We start from the raw sequence: 16,192 nt of genomic DNA, 5'->3' as shown, positions 1-16,192 counted from the left end.
GCAGCCTGGTGTGGGGGCCCGGGCTGCAGGCGGCCGTCGTCCTGCCGGTCCGCTACTTCTACCTGCAGGCGGTCAGCGCGCAGGGCCAGAACCTCACTCGCTCGCCCCCAGGTAGCGTCGGGCCGCGAGCCCCCGTCCTCCCCGCCGCCCGGGAAGCCGGCCGCGCCGCTTGCGGCGGGGGGCCTTCCTCCTCTCCGGTGACCTTCCTTCCGACCTGCTGGACCCGGTGTAGGGAGGGAGTGGCCGCAAAAGCCTGTTCAAACGCGGGCAGGAAGGCGCATGCCTGTAATCCCAGCGCTCGGGAGGCTGAGGCAGGAGGACCGCCGCGGGTTCGAGGCCAGCCTGGGCTACTTAGTGAGGTCAAAGGCCACCTAGGCTACTTGTGGAGATCCTGGTTCAAAAAAAAAAAAAAAATCCATTGAATGAATGCATGACTCTAGGGGCCCTTTCGAGTTTTAAGTGCAGGACCGAGGTTCGGAGGAAGGGCGCCAGGGTGTTGGGATGACGGCGGTGTGAGTCAGAGTTGGAGAATGGTCCCTCCGCCTCCGACCCAGATGCCTGAAGGGTTAGGACAGCTGGGAGCGCCTTGGAGGCAGGCGTCGTCTCGGATTACAGGGATTTTGAAACCCCAGACTCCCGCACAAAGAAGTCGGGGCGCTGGGCAGAGGCCGTTCTGCAGGCAGTCTCATTTCTTTCTAGTTCTGAGTTCTTGAAAGCAGATTAAAGGGATTAGTGAAATTTAGTAGAAATCATTGACTTTTTCTCTGCAGAGGATGGATCTCACCCAGAATCTCTTTCTGATGGGTGTTCGTCTCACCTTCTCCGCATTTTACCTTTGCAGCTTCTTAGTAACTCGCCCTACTGGTTTTAAGTTGTTGCCAGTCAGGATTTGCTAATTTATATCAAAGTTTTGGGCGCCTGCCAACTGGTCCTCCGCTAGTGCGGCTGGGAACTTCTTGACTCCGGAAGGGGGCCTGGGGTGTGGGAGGCGGGGAAGGGGGCATAAGGGGAGTAATTACCCAAAGTGAGGGGTTTTAAGGGTGAAATGTGAACTTAAATTTCCTTTTTGAATTCACTCATCCAACAAGTGCTCATTTGCTGTTTTCTTACTGTGCGTGGTAATCCTGGGGATGTAAGGCAGTGCCAGCCCATCGGGGCATTTGCAGCTTGCTGGGCAAACGGATTCCGAAGTAACCCCGGCTCACCGTACAGCATAATTGCTACCACGGAGGCAGAGTGCCGTGGAAGCACGGAAGAGCCGCCGTAATCGGCCTGGGGACACCTAGGAAGATTTCTGGTGTAGAAATCTGAAGGATGCCAGGGTTTGCTTGCGGGCAAGCAGATGACTTGTGAGGTTGCTCAGAGTCAGAAGAACGTGGAGTTCAGGAAAATAAAATAAAATGAAGACACCAAGCAGAAAGAGAAAGTCAGGCTGCAGTTGGAAATCTTCGAGGATCTTGAACCCCAAGCAAAGGATCTTTAGAAATAAAGGAGAGTCACTGGGGAATTTTGAGCTGAGGCATGACAAAAATCTGCCTCTAACTTAACTACTTCAGTGACTTGCTTTGTTTGTATTTTTTTACAGACAGGTTCTCACTGCGTAGCCTAGGCTGGCCTTGAACTCAAGATCCTCCTGCCTCAGCCTCCCAGAGTGCTGGGATTACAGGTGTGCACCACCATATTAAGTGAGACGTTGTCAAATAGTCACTTTCACCTTGTGCAGGTTAGAGAATAAATTGGTAAAATGTTCCTGGAAAATAATTTTTCCATATCACTTGAAGAAACTAATCCAAATAAGGTCAAAGATTGATGTGCAAGAATACCCCTGTAGCGCTAATTATTTATTATAATTATGATAACAGCCAACCATAAGATAATTGCTAAATAAAGTATGGTGCATTCATGTAGCGGAATGTTTGAAAGTCTTTTTAAAAAGTAAGCTTTTAGCCTGGCTTGGTGATCGACGCTTGGAGTCCCAGCACTTGGGAGGCTGAGGCACGAGGATCGCCTCAGGTTCTAGGTCAACTTGGGCTATATAGTGAGTTGAAGACTAGGCTGAACTACACAGTGAGACCCTGTTTCAAAAACTAAGTTCCTTTTAGATTCCACTTATAGAAGTTATCCCAGTAGTCGAGTTTGCAGAAACGAGTAGAATAATGGTAGTTGCGGGTGGGTGGCAAGTTGTTAAATGGGTATAGAGTTTCTGTTTTGCAAGGTGAAAAGGGTCAGTAGATCTCTTGTACAACAATGTGAATACATCTGACACTCTGAACTGTATACATATATCCTTAAACGTAGGATGCATCTTGGGATACAACTTAGTGGTAAAATGTTTGCTCAGAACATTCATGACCCTAAGTTTGGTCCCCCGCAATGGGGGAAAATGTTAGGACGGTAAACTTTATATTATGTGGCTTACCACAATTTCAAGTGTTTAAAATAATTTCATGCTTTAAAAGATTATTAAATGGTGTTTATATTAGCTTAAGGGAACACTGGCGGTAGCTACACACCGTACAGCGGCCTCCTGCTATGATGGCTGGAGGGCTGCCTAAGATGGGGGCAGCAGCCAATCAACAACAAGGAGGACTGAATAACGCACTCAGATTGGCTGCTTGCAAACTTCCCGCCAAAAAAACAGTGGCGGAGGATATTCTCAGTTTCAGCGAAATTGCAGGGGTTCCCTGGGAAAATTAGGGCCGGAGGAAAAAATCCACAAATGACTGAGGCCTCGAACTCTAAACCTCGACCTCATGGGAGTCTACGGTATACAATTCCGATTCTTGGCCGCCATTTCTTTTTTTTTTTTTTTTTTTTTGGTTTTTCTCCGGGACCGGGAACCGAACTCACGACCTTGTGCTTGCCAGGCAGGCGCTTTTGCCGCTGAGCTAAATCCCCAGCCCCTTGGCCGCCATTTCTAACACTGTCTTACTACCTTTTATAACATCCCCCCTTTTTTTTTTATTATGGTTCGCTTTTTGAGCAGATTTCTTTATAATTTTGCCACACTTGTTTCAAGGATCCTAAAATCTATGAGTTTGGTCTTTACTTAATTGTAAGGTGTCAGATACTACATTATTGTAACTAAGTTGAAGAGACTGAGAAATACTACTCCTGACCTACAAAAAAAATAAAACCGTTGATCAACAGAATCTTATACTCACTGGGTTTAGAAACTAAAAATAGAAGAAATAAGGTTTTTGGTGATTTAAAAAATACATATCTTAAATATGCTTCAATTCATAATAGGATAGATGTGAGACCAAAGGCAACTTTGATCACAGCTTACAGTCTGGTAGGCTGTGGATTTCAGAGGACTCCCCGCTATTCTAGCATTCCCTTTGATATAGTGACCTCTGTGGTATATCTACTGTACACTGAAGAAAGAGGCTCTGATGCTTATTCCTGGGCTGTCGTAGCATTAATCAGCTCACTATTGTTTCAAAGTCTAAGTCAGCTAACAGAAAAGAGAAAGTTTTTTAAGTACTTACCTGGAACAGAAAATCCACAGAATTTTGGAGTTAAGAAGGTGTTATTATAGTATAACTTTCCCTTCAAACTGAGGAAACAGGACCAGAAAAGTAAACTCCAGTATTTACAAAGATGTGTGTGTGTGTATGTGCACATGTGTGGTGTATGTGTATTTATGTACGGTCTGCGTAACTAGGTGTATTTTCTCTACCTAAGAAAATGTGCTCAGCAGAAGCACTTGGAATTTGGGTTAAAAAGAAAAATTTTCTTAGAAATGAGGGTTATTTGGTATTGAAATGGTAAACAAAGAACACATAAAATTTACAAGGAGAAAATGGGATTATAACAGAAGTCTCTCATTCTTAGAGTTCCTGGATTTTTAACTCCCTAAGCTTTAGTACTATTTAAGGGAGAAAAAAAATCAAACAGGCAAAAGTTCATTTCTTTTTTTGCCTTTTTTATTAATCGATTTTGTTCATTCAGTAAATCTTTATTGAATGATTAATCAAATGTTAAGTCAGATATTTGGTTTGAAGACATGAACCAGGAATAAATAGTTCTTGGCCTCAAAGGATCTTTTAAGGTGAAATCTTGTTTATCATCAATGCTGTAGACAAAGTAAATCCTATATAGAGATATCTGTCCAATAATTAAGGCATAATAATTGGAAGTGGTAGAGTTATTTGTATTTCTTTCTTTCAGGTCAAACACTGTTCACAGTAGTAGTCAAACCTCTTTCACCTAAGGAGGTAGTCCGAATTCATGTCCCTAAGCCTTTGGACAGGAATGATGGGACATTTTTGGTGCGATATAGAATGTATGACACTGTCAACAAAGGGCTGAAGATAGAAGTCCTTTATGGTGATGAACATGTGGCGCAGTCTCCCTATATTTTGAAAGGTAAGTGATTATTACTAATCCAGAGCTGGCCTTACATGTAGGTGTCATGCCTTTCAGAAGGGGTTATCTTGACCCCAAAGTCATGTTCAACAGAATAAACATTGTAAATGTATGCCCTGATGTTCAATCTAATTGAAATTTTAAGGAAATGAAAAATAAAGAGATTTAAAGGAGGAGAAAAAGTGTATTTATCCATGTAGTTAACATTTCCAGCACTCTTTATACCTTTGTGGAGATACATGTTTCTATCTAGTACCATTTACCATTTACCTAGAGGATTTCATTAATGGTATCAGTTAAGAATTCAATAGACATATAAAGGAGTTACAGGGTAGGCGTACAATGACCACCTGCAGAGTCAGGTGTGGAAGGATGCAAAAGGGCTGTCTGGGTGCTAGAGAGCTGAAAGAGCAGACAAAGGTGGAAGACCTGGTGCTCACTGCAGAGTCCCATTGGAGTCTGTATCAGAAAGCCAAAGATTCTGCATTGGAAGACTGAAGAATCTGAGCTAGAAGACTGAAGACAGACATCCACAGGTGAAGGCAAAGACCAGAGCTCATCCAGGAAAGGAAAAGTGAGTCTTCCTTCTTTCCCTTTTTATTCCATCCAGGCTGCAAGCCTATTGGTTGGCATCACCCACACCCAGGGTGGGCCTTCCTTCCTCAATAAGTGCATCTTCCACTCCTAGAACTATGAGATGCCAACCAGCGGGGCATTTGTTTTCTTTTTTTCTTTTTTTTAAATTAAGTTCGTTGGTACATGTTAGGTATACATAATGATCACATTCATAATAGGGAATTTGTACCTGTACCTGATATAACTTGATTCTTTTTCTTTTCCCCATTCTCCTCCCCTCCTTTCAACCCCTCTTTGTGGGGCATTTCTTCCTCAAGTTGACACCATAGTTAACTATCACATTAACATTTCTCTTAGACTGGGAATACTGGTGGTAAATTGTTCCAGCTTTTGCATTTTTGAAGAAGTCCTTTTGCCTTCATTTTTAAAACTTTTTAGCTATAGAATTGTAAGTTGATGGATTTTTTTCCTTTTATTACTTTTAAAGCGGCAACTCCACTGTCTACTCTTGTGCATTATTTCCCACAAGAAGTGGACCAGGATCCTTATCTTTGTTCTTTTGTACTGCTTGTAAGATTTTCTCTTTGTGAGTTGTGTTTTTAAATTAGTACCTAATGTTTACATTCCTTGTAGGGAGTTAACAAAATACATCTTAATTCCTTTTTCACCCCCTTCCCTCTCCTCCCTCCATCTCTTGATCCCCTTACTCTTTAAGAGATTTTTTACTTCCTATTATATTTCATTTTGCTCTTTATTTATACTTCTCATATAAGAGAAAACATATGATGATTAAACTTCTGTGTGTGCTTTATTTGACTTAACATTATAGTCGCAAAGTGCATCCATTTTCCTACAAATGACGCAAGTTTATCTTTCTTTATGGCAGTGGAGTACTCCATTGTGTGTAATTACCATATTTTCTTGATCTATCTGTTGATGGACATGTAGGCCACTTCCAAGATTTAGCTATTGTGAATTGTGTTGCTATAAACATGGATCTACCTGTATCACTGTAACATTTGTAACTCTTTTGGGGAAAACACCTAGAAGTCAGGTAGCTGGCTGAAATGGAATTTCAAGTTTCAGTTTTTTGAGGAATCTCCACACTGCGTTTACATTCCCACCAACAGTGTAGAAAAGTTCCTCCCCACTCCTCAAGCCTTGCCAGCATTTGTTATTTGATTTCTCGATGATGGCCAGTCTTTCTGGGGTAAAATGGAATTCTCCGTGTTGTTTCAATTTGCATTTCTCTCATTTCCAGCGATGTTGAGCCTTTCCTCATTATTTATTGGCTATTTATACTTTGTTTTGAGCAGTTCGGTTGTGATACACCTTGGTGTTGTTTTCTTCCTGTTTCTTGTGGTTTGGTTTTTGAGTAGCTTCTTGGTTCTTTGAGTTTTTGGTTTTCAACAAATGTAGAAAAAATTTGACCATTATTTCTTCAGACATTTTCCATTCCACCCTAGCTCTCTTTTAATGATTTTGATTACCCGTATTTTACGCATTTTTTAAATTCTTTGTTTCATTTTGTTTGGCTTCCATTGCTGTGTCTCTAAATTCACTTATTTCCTGCAGTGCCAATTTGTAATCCTATTTCATCTCTTGATGCTTTTTTCATCTCTTGATGCTTTTTTCATCTCTTGATGCTTTTAATCTTCTTGAGCTTTTCCCCCTGGGATGCAACTGAGTTACCTGGAAAAAGTTTAATCCTTTAGAGTTACGCTGTACCGTTTGTTATATGGAATTACAGGCGTGCTTCATCTAGGGCTAATTACTCCTCGCTATGGAGGCACATCCACCGCATCCTCTCCCAGGTCCCAGGGGTCAGCAGGCTCTTCAGTCTGGCTGGTGTGAACAGGCACTGTTCCCACTCTGTGCGAACAGTAGCTTCGCTTCTTCTAATCATCCTAAACTGTTCTTCCCCTCCTTTGGGTAGTTTCGTACGCACGCACGCACGCACGCACACACGCACACACGCACGCACACACGCACGCACACCCTTATCCCACGCTGCTACGTACTCAGAAGCGCCCTCCTGCGGATCTCTGCAGTCCTCTGTGCTGTTCTCTCCTGTAACGTAATTTTTATGTTAAAATAAATATAGATACAATGTGAAGCAATATATTAAATTTGTATAAATTCTTTTTTAAATGAATCTTTGGAGATGTTCTATGCTTATGGGTGACTATTTAGGATTACGCTGCCCAATCCCTTAGGGTTACACATTTCCTTTTTGCGATATGCTGATGGAGGTGATTTTAGGAACTCAGAAGCGGAGACCTTGCTTCATTTTTAAAAATCACTACTCCTACAAGATTTTAGTGCCTAGAAATTAATATGCTTTTTTTTCTTGTTAAAAGGTAAGATTTATGTTCACGGTCCATTTAAATCTCTTCCACTGGAAGAGAACATATGCAATGCTAGGTTGTCCACAGTGACTTAAAGGGGAACAAACTGCCAGGCCAGCTGGTGTACACTATAATCCCAGCACTCAGGAGGCCCAGGCAGGAGGATCATGAGTTCGAGGCCAGGCTAGGCTACATAGAGTTCAAGGCCAGTCTGAACTACACAGCGAGACCCTGTCTCAAAAGGCGGGGGGGCAGAAATAGTAGTAAGGCTCTGACATGACTTGCACCTGACTTGTCTAGGGCAGCTTTCTCTGTCTAGGTAATATTAGGATTTACCCAGAAATGATCCCATGTTCACATCAGGGGTGGAAACAACTCCCTGTGCTGTGGCGCTGATTAACACAGCACAGTGCTATTTGTTTCGCCTTCCCTAGGACCAGTGTACCATGAGTACTGTGTGTGTCCAGAAGAGGATCCGCAGGCCTGGCAGAAAACTCTTTCTTGTCCAACCGAGGAGCCACAGATTGAAGAAGATTTCGCTCCCTTCCCCAGCATCAATCTCCAGCAGATGCTAAAGGAAGTTCCCAGAAGATTTGGGGAGGAGAGGGGTGCCGTTGTTCACTACACAATTCTCAATAACCACATTTACCGGAGATCTTTAGGGAAATACACAGACTTCAAAATGTTCTCTGATGAGATTTTGCTGTCACTGGCAAGAAAGGTATGAAAATGAATAGACGGGTTTCCAAAATACTATAATTGAATCATTTTGTTGTAACATTTAAGTGGTTAGAATTATAAAGGCAGAGGATGAAAATGGATTTTATGCTTTTTGCCATCTGAGTGTTCTAAATCCTCTGCCTCTGAGGCTTTCTCCTTCCTGAAAGATTTAAACTAAAGAGCTTGAGCCCCATCCCAGGTGGGTAGGCCCCACGGGGCATGGCCCTGGTTTCTCCCAGCTGTTTCCAGCCTGTGGGGCCCCGCCGTAAGTTTTCTGTTCTACAGGACACCATCACCTGCTACAGCTGTTTCTGTCTGTTTACTTCAGAATGACTTGAATTTGGAACATATTTTCCTCGTTTTACACTAGCCATCAGTAGAAGAGCATGTGTGTTGAAGTCTAGAGCAGTAGAGATTATTTTGTACCAGTGCATACTGAGAAACAAACAAAAACCCTAACACAAAAGTAGACATCCCCTATAGCTCAGCAGCACAATGCCTGCCTGGCAAGCACACGGTCCTGAGTTCGATTCCTGGTACCAACAAAAAGTAGACATCCCTGTACTAATGAGACTCCTCACTCATCCTGTGTCGGGGAATTTCTCGCTGGTGATTCCTGATCTTTAGATCTTGGCCTCTTTCTTCCTAAGGGTGGTTGGGCCCCCTTTCTTCAAACCCTCCCTATTCACCAGCAGTCCTCTGTTATCCCACTACTCGGCCCCTCTGTCCACATTTGCAGAATGCTGAATTCCTCCTCAGCAGAGCAGCTTAATCTATGTTCTGTTCTTTCTTGCTCCTGATCATGTAGGGTGAAAAGTCGAGGTAGGCAGTTTTGGTTATTCCCACCTAAAGAGACCAGCAAGGTAGTTTTTTAAACCAAAAACCAACCTTCCTGATCCACAGCTTCCCAAGTGTGCTGAAGGTGGGGCTGCCATCGCATCTTATTTTGAGCAGCAGTGGCTTTTCCCTGACCCTGGCCAACGCAGGTACGTGAGCACATTATGGGTGTCTCTTCCTGCACTACCCCAGGAAGCGTGCCTCTGTCCAAGTGTCCCGTGCTTGTGTTACCATCTCTATAGCTCTATAGCAATAATTTTCTTGTCTTTTTCCTTGTTCTTTTTTTGGTTCTGGGGATTGAACCCAGGACCTTTACTCTGAGCGATATTACCAGACCTTTTTTATTTTTTACTTTGAGATGGGGTCTTGCTAAGTCACTGAGTTGCCTAGGCTGGGTGGGAACTTGCGATTCTCCTTCCTCAGCCTGCTGACTGTGGGGATCACAGGCACACACCACCTTCCCTGCTGCTTCTCCTGGTTTTTTTTTGTCGTCGTTGTTGTTTTTCTGGTGCCGGGAATCAAACTCACGACTTTGCACTTTCCAGGCAGGCGTTGTGCCGCTGAGCTAAATCCTCAGCCCTCTTCTCCTGTTTTTAAATGATCAGCTCCATCAGAAATATTTGGAAAGTCCAGGAACTGTAATATTTAGTACCAAAGACTGAGGTCCTCCCAGCACTGATGTTTGGACTTGTGTTTACTTAGGTTCGTCTCCCAGATTTAGAATTTTATATTAATCTTGGAGATTGGCCCTTGGAACATCGAAAAGTCAATGAAAGCCCCAGCCCTATACCGATCATTTCCTGGTGTGGCTCTCTGGATTCAAGAGATGTTATCCTTCCAACGTATGATATCACCCATTCCACGCTTGAAGCAATGAGGGGTGTTACGAATGATCTCCTCTCTATTCAGGGAAATACAGGTAAATTAAGGTTATTCCAAAAGTAATGTTTGTTTCTTTTCTTTCTTTTTTTTTTTTTTTTTTTTTTATAACCAGGAATTGAACTCAGGACCTTGCACTTGCCAGGCATGCGCTTGTGCCACTGAGCTATATCCCTGGCCCCAAGAGTAACATTTGTAAAGAATTAAAAAAGTGAAAAGAATAATAGCATCCTTGGGACTAGGGATGTAGATCAGTGGTTGATTGCTCATCTAGCATCAGGAAAAAAAATTAAGTGCCAAACTGGTTTGTTCAAGATTCTTCTAATCCAAAATTGAAAGACATATTGGTTAGATTGCAGTGCCCAATCTGTCTTTACTTTTTTTTGTTGTTGTTGTTTTGGTTTTTTTCCTGTACTGCGAATCAAACTCACAACTTCACACTTGCCAGGCAGGCGCTGTGCCGCTGAGCTAAATCCCCAGCCCCAAAATCTACCTTTACTAAGTCTCCTTTGAGCTGGTTATTTGTAAATACCTTTTAAAAATAATGTACTTGGTAAAGTTTTCACTAAATTCTGACCCCAAGGCCTTTACATTGCTGAAAGAAACGAGGATTTTGAAAAGTAGAAAAGTTTAGGCATGTATATGAAGATTTTGATAATAAAATAATTTGGTTATTACATCCTCCAGTATTTTGTAAAGAATTATCCCCATTGCTTTTTCTGCCTCCCAGGATCTTTTAAAATTTAAATTGTTTTTCACTGCTTGATGACCTTAGATTTATGGTACAGTATACCCTTTTTTCAAACAAACTCCTTGGGTTGAACAAAATCTTGCCTTGTCTTTCTAGCTTTTTTTCTGTTTGTTGTGGTTTGGTGAACTTTTTTGGTAGACTAGATCAGAGACTGGTAAAACTATCAAAAGTAATATAGTATGAAACTGGCCAACTTTTAACTTCATAACAGCGAATTCCTAAAAATATACTAAAATAATAAAGAAAGTAATCTCAGTTTCTACATTTATAATTTTTTTCTCTTAGAACTCAGGTGTTAACCAATGATTTATCTGTTCAGAATAAAAGTAACAGATTTATATTAATTCTTCCAGAATATTCCCTTCCCCAAAGGAGAAGATATAAATAATATGCATATAGTTGAGTTATATATTTGCATTAACAGCATATAAAAAAATGCTTTCCCTGTGCTCAAAATTCTAAGCAACTTGAGTATTAAAGATTGGTGGGCTGGGTGTGGTGGCGCACACCTGTAATCCCAGCACTTGAGAGGCTGAGGCAGGAGGATCGTTGCAAGTTCGAGACCAGCCTGGGCTACAAAGTGAGCTCAAGGCCAGCCTGCACTGCATAGTGAGACCCTGTCTCAAAAAGACACACACACACACAAAAAGATTGGTGGTTGTTACTTGATTATACAGTTCTTTTCTGGTCACTTTTTCTAAGAACAAAAATCTAGCTCATTTTGATTGTGAAACAGAGGTGGGAGGAGTTATTACATCGGTGAGTGAGCCAAGTCATTGGATCTCTTTTTGCTTTGAAGTTGGCCCAATATTACTTTGGGTGTTTCTACTGTTGTACAGCAGAAAACACTAGTACTTGTGTGAACTCACATTAATAGACAAACGATGGAATTGGAAGCAGCAGATAGAAGTATCTTTGAAAGTATAAACTTGAAAGCATCTCTGGCAAATAAAGCCTTGATGCTGTATTTTCTTAGAAAAAGCACCTACTTTATAAAGTGAATTGATAAAAAAAGATCATTAATTTCTTAACAGTGGTGGATTAAGAAAGGCTATTGTACTTAGCACATACAGATGTCAAATTCATAATCATGACTTTTGTGGCCTCAAACTTCTAGGGCCTGCCTGGATCAATAAAACAGAGAAAGCTTTCTTCAGAGGTAGAGATAGTCGGGAAGAGAGGCTGCAGCTGGTCCAGCTGTCCAAGGAAAACCCACAGCTCCTAGATGCGGGAATTACAGGCTATTTCTTTTTCCAAGAGAAAGAAGAGGAGCTCGGAAAAGCCAAGTTAATGGGCTTTTTTGATTTCTTTAAGGTATGTATTTGAGCCTTCCTCCGTGGCTATGAAGTATAAATGCATGCTACAAGTCTACCACGTAGATGTGCTCAGCCGGATTTCTCCTGCCTTGTGAGCTGACAGACACCGTCACACTTCCCCACCACACTGAGGGAATTACACAAGCTCTGTGCCGCCTTTTGTTAGTAACTTTGTCCACCAGATACCTCAGAACTACTATATAATGGTCAGAGTATAGTAAGAGGGTTAACATGGGGTTTTGAGGTATTTGTTTCTCCTTTATTTATATTTAATAAACTAGGAATGTAAATGCATTATATAAATGCTTTCAAATGTCTTCTGCAAAGAGAGTTGGAATTCAGGAGGTACCGTTGGAATTCAGCTCCTGCGGCTAGTCCTGGCTCTGCCACTCACCAAGGACTTTTTTTGCTGAGGGCCTCTGCAGAGTATTTCTGTGAGGCCCAGAGAGATAGACGTGAATTATATGACCACCTCTGACTGGCTGGGAAACTCCTCATAGCAGCGATTTAAGCAACAAGGGGCATTTCTCTGGGCACCAGTTTCTCACTTATAAAAAAATACCTGCTTCCCGTTTTATACCTGGATGAGCTTTTTTTTTTTTTTTTTTTATTTTTTGGCTTTTCTCCGGTACCGGGAACTGAACTCACGACCTTGCGCTTGCCAGGCAGGCGCTTTTGCCGCTGAGCTAAATCCCCAGCCTGGATGAGCTTTAATGTCTATGAAAAGTGGCTTTGAAATGAAAAGCAAAGCACCTCCTTCTGCAGTTTTCTGTCTCAACTCTAAAACGAAAGTAGAGGCAATGCCTGCCTGTCTCATGGGTGAAATATAAGGAACCAATGAAATAATGTATAAGTGAAAGTACAAATTGTTATCAACATTCAACTTTAATAAACATAGAACTTTTGAAAATAGTTTTAGTAGCTAGTTACAGAAATCTAGATTCCCCATTACATAGATATACTTGAAATAGGTGTTCATTTCTACTTACTAACATGATCATCTTTAAATGCATTGTATTTCTTAAAATTGATCTGTTATAGGCTGCTTGTGATTTTAATACAGAGAAAAGTCACAAAATAAAACTTTGAAACACAGAATTTGAAAAGTGGAAAACAGTCCCTCTGTACTCAGTGTTACAGTGTTAGTGAGAAGCAGAAGGGAAACACAGGATTGTGAAGTTGTTTGGTTTGCTTCTGTTTTGTTTTTAACCTTTCAGTACAAGTACCAGGTGAACGTGGATGGCACTGTGGCTGCCTACCGCTTTCCGTACCTCATGCTGGGGGACAGCCTGGTCCTGAAGCAGGATTCTCCGTACTACGAACATTTCTACGCGACACTAAGACCTTGGAAGCACTATGTTCCAATTAAAAGAAATCTCAGTGACTTACTAGAGAAAGTTACATGGGCCAAAGTAAGTTCTCTGCAGTTTCATTTCTTTAGGCAATAATAGATTCTTCAGGATTGGTGACTTGACCTTTGTCACAAAACAGTTGAACTTAACATAATGGGATCAAAAGAAATATGATTTCCTGGAAATTTTTGTTCTCTTGAAATAGCTAAAGAATCAGCATCAGAATCATTTTGTATGCCCTCTGTCAATATTTTTGAAGCCTTTTGGATTTTATGTCCAGGGTTACATAGAATATAGATTCTCTGAATGAATCACTATTTGCGCTTACATACACACAAAAGAACATGCAAAATGCAAATCACATATTGAAAAGGCCAGTTAGGGGACTTTATGTTTAAAGTAATTATGGTAGTCTTGTTTTACTCACATAGATAAAAGGCACAAGTTCTTAACCAGTGCATATTTCACAATATCCAAGAACGAAGAGTTTCCCATAAAATAGGAATTCCTTTCTTAAAGGGAACAGCATTTAAAAGCTTTTGTTGTTTTATTATAAAACTCTACAAGTTCACTGCTCTATTATGAGACCATTCTGTTTCTGAGGATCTGAGAGGCAAAATTTGGTTTTGGAAATAGTTGAGGAATCACTCAACCATGTCTAGGAAATTACTCTGTTTCCATAGCCTCATTATTAAGTTCTATTCCATTATGTTCCAGCTGTCCCATGATGCTCACATTCAGCCTACACCTGTCCTACCTCACACTTGCCCCTGGCTTTCTTTGTGGGCTGTAGCAGTAATTTTCGTTCATTTTTTTAAACCCTTTAGGAAAATGATGAAGAAGCCAAGAAGATTGCGAAAGAAGGACAGTTGACTGCTAGGGACCTGCTACAACCACACAGGCTTTACTGCTACTACTACAGAGTCCTACAGGTCAGTTCAGAGTGTCCATCCTGCTGGGCAGGGGTCCCCAGGTCACACGCATGGCCTACACACTGTGTCCCCTACTTCCTAGACAAGTCAGCCCGTGTAACTCCACCGGCTGGGGCCGCAGCCCATGAGAAGAACGACTGGTGCTCAGTCCCTCTGTGGCCTCCGCATTTTAATCTCCACTCCCTATTAGGAAAAACAAGCTCGGAGCCTGTACAAACACAGACTAGCGGCTCCTCCCATCTCCCCAGAGTTCTCTGTTATTATATGCCCCGTGGAGCTCCGCGTGTAGGCCTTCGTGATTCTCAGAAAACTTCTTTCCTCGTCCAGATAACAAGTAGGTTAGAGTGGAGGTCACTGCTTTCCATTTCTGCTCAAATTGTTGCCTCCTCCTTCTCCTTTCTACTTCAGATCCGTGCCTTTGCCATCGTGGTACAGGGCAGAAGGCAGATATTTAGCTTATTATATAAAACAAGCAAATGAAAAATACTTGTAATAGTCCTGAATCCTGACCTGCACATCAAATTATTTTCCCTTGGCCAGAGTAGAGGTCAATTTCCTTACCTGTCTGTGGACACTGCCCTCTCAGAAGAATGACGGTGATACATTATGCCATTTACTGGAAGCGGCTCTTCCTGTCCTTAAATGAGTCCTGTCCTCTCCCCCGGCCTGGCTCTAATTTTAACAGTAGGCATATCTTCCCCTAAAATGTTCACTGGACTCACCTGCTCGTGTCACCGTCTTGTTGGATTTGGCCCAGTACCAGGAATGGCCGGATAATTTGGACACAACCACTGAAATGAAATAGGAAAATTTCAGTCAGCAGCCAGAGGAGGACATCTTCCAGGCGTGTCCCCATTTAGTGGATAGAAGTGACTGCACTCTGTGGGGAAGGGTGTGTGCCGCCAGCAGCTTCAGCTTGAAGTGCTTGTGGTCTTTGTTGCTGCTCTCTGACCTCAACAGTTTATTACTGTTTACAAGTGGAGGAAAAATGCCAAGAGCTGCTGTTTGTTCCAAGCAGGGGCATTTGGCTTGGCCTCTCTTTAGTAGAGTCTCTGAGTTACTCCTAAAATTGTGGATTCAGGTTCCTCGCTAGAGGGCAGGGTAGGGTGGACTAATCGTACATTTCCCTTGCAACACATTCCAGCAATATGCCGAACGCCAGTCCAGCAAGCCGGAGCTACGCGATGGGATGGAACGTGTCCCTCAGCCGGGTGACAGCACATCCATCTGCCAGTGCCACAGGGAAAGGCCTTTGAAGGAAGAGCTGTAATGCGGCCGCCCAGACCCACACTCCTGTGTGTCCAGCTACATCTTTGAGGGGAGACTTAAAGTAGATGCCAAGCTGTGAAGAAAGCGTGAAGGAAGAACTTTACCCAGGGACCACTTCTCGTGGTGGCTTTCTATAATGTGGGTGGATATAGCAATATTTGCTCAAGTATTACCAGTATCTTTGGGTATTAATTTCTTTTAACTAAAAACCTATTATCAGCATCAAAATTTCTCTGAAAAGAGCATTTGCAGATCATAGAAGGTAGAGCCTTGCCAAAATGTGTCACCCTGTTGATATGATACTCGGTGGCTTATTTCTATGTCTGCTTTACTTTCTCTCTTCTTCCAGTAAGGAAGAGAAAATGTTTTGTTTTCTTCCTCTTCCCTGCATAACCTCTCTTGCAAGCTGCTCTTGGCATTCAGTAATGGCAGCTTCCTGTTGGAAAGTCGGATAAGAATAGTTATAGAACAAGAGGTACCATGGAGACTGTAGAGGAACTCCTTTTGCAAAGCACTGCTCATATATTATTAGCTAGTTTTTGAGATGAAAATTAAGAACAGCCAGGGGTGGTGGTGCATACTTATAATCCCAGCACTCAAGAGGCTGAGGCAGGAAAATCACCATGAGTTTGAGGCCAGCCTGGGTTGCACAGTGATTTCAACACCAATCTGAACTACATAGTGAGACCCTGTCTCACAGCAAACAAACAAACAAAAAAAATTAAGGAGAAAGTATGCCTTAACCTGGTAATTCCCAGTCCATCAGGAGAAAGTATGCCTTAACCTGGTAATTCCCAGTCCATCTGGGTTGTATACCCGTCATGAACAATGGAATTATTTG

General features: G+C 42.2%; 1 protein-coding gene across 1 annotated transcript; it reads left to right on the top strand.

Annotated features, from left to right (window-relative positions):
• Kdelc2 (KDEL (Lys-Asp-Glu-Leu) containing 2) lies at window positions 1–15,985 on the top strand (the record flags this gene model as incomplete). Its single annotated transcript, XM_013511000.1, is given in 8 exon segments — window positions 1–111; window positions 4,174–4,371; window positions 7,730–8,016; window positions 9,555–9,771; window positions 11,600–11,796; window positions 13,016–13,210; window positions 13,978–14,082; window positions 15,227–15,985. Coding segments are annotated over 8 exon segments (1,436 nt in total), but the record flags the coding sequence as incomplete, so codon positions are not given.
• Window positions 15,986–16,192: the final 207 nt, after the last annotated feature.

This window comes from Chinchilla lanigera, unplaced genomic scaffold (genome assembly GCF_000276665.1).
Source record: "Chinchilla lanigera isolate Chin_1 unplaced genomic scaffold, ChiLan1.0 scaffold00011, whole genome shotgun sequence".
NCBI lineage: Eukaryota > Metazoa > Chordata > Mammalia > Rodentia > Chinchillidae > Chinchilla > Chinchilla lanigera.
Note: the sequence above shows the minus strand (reverse complement) of the source record. Positions and strands in the feature narration are given on the sequence as shown.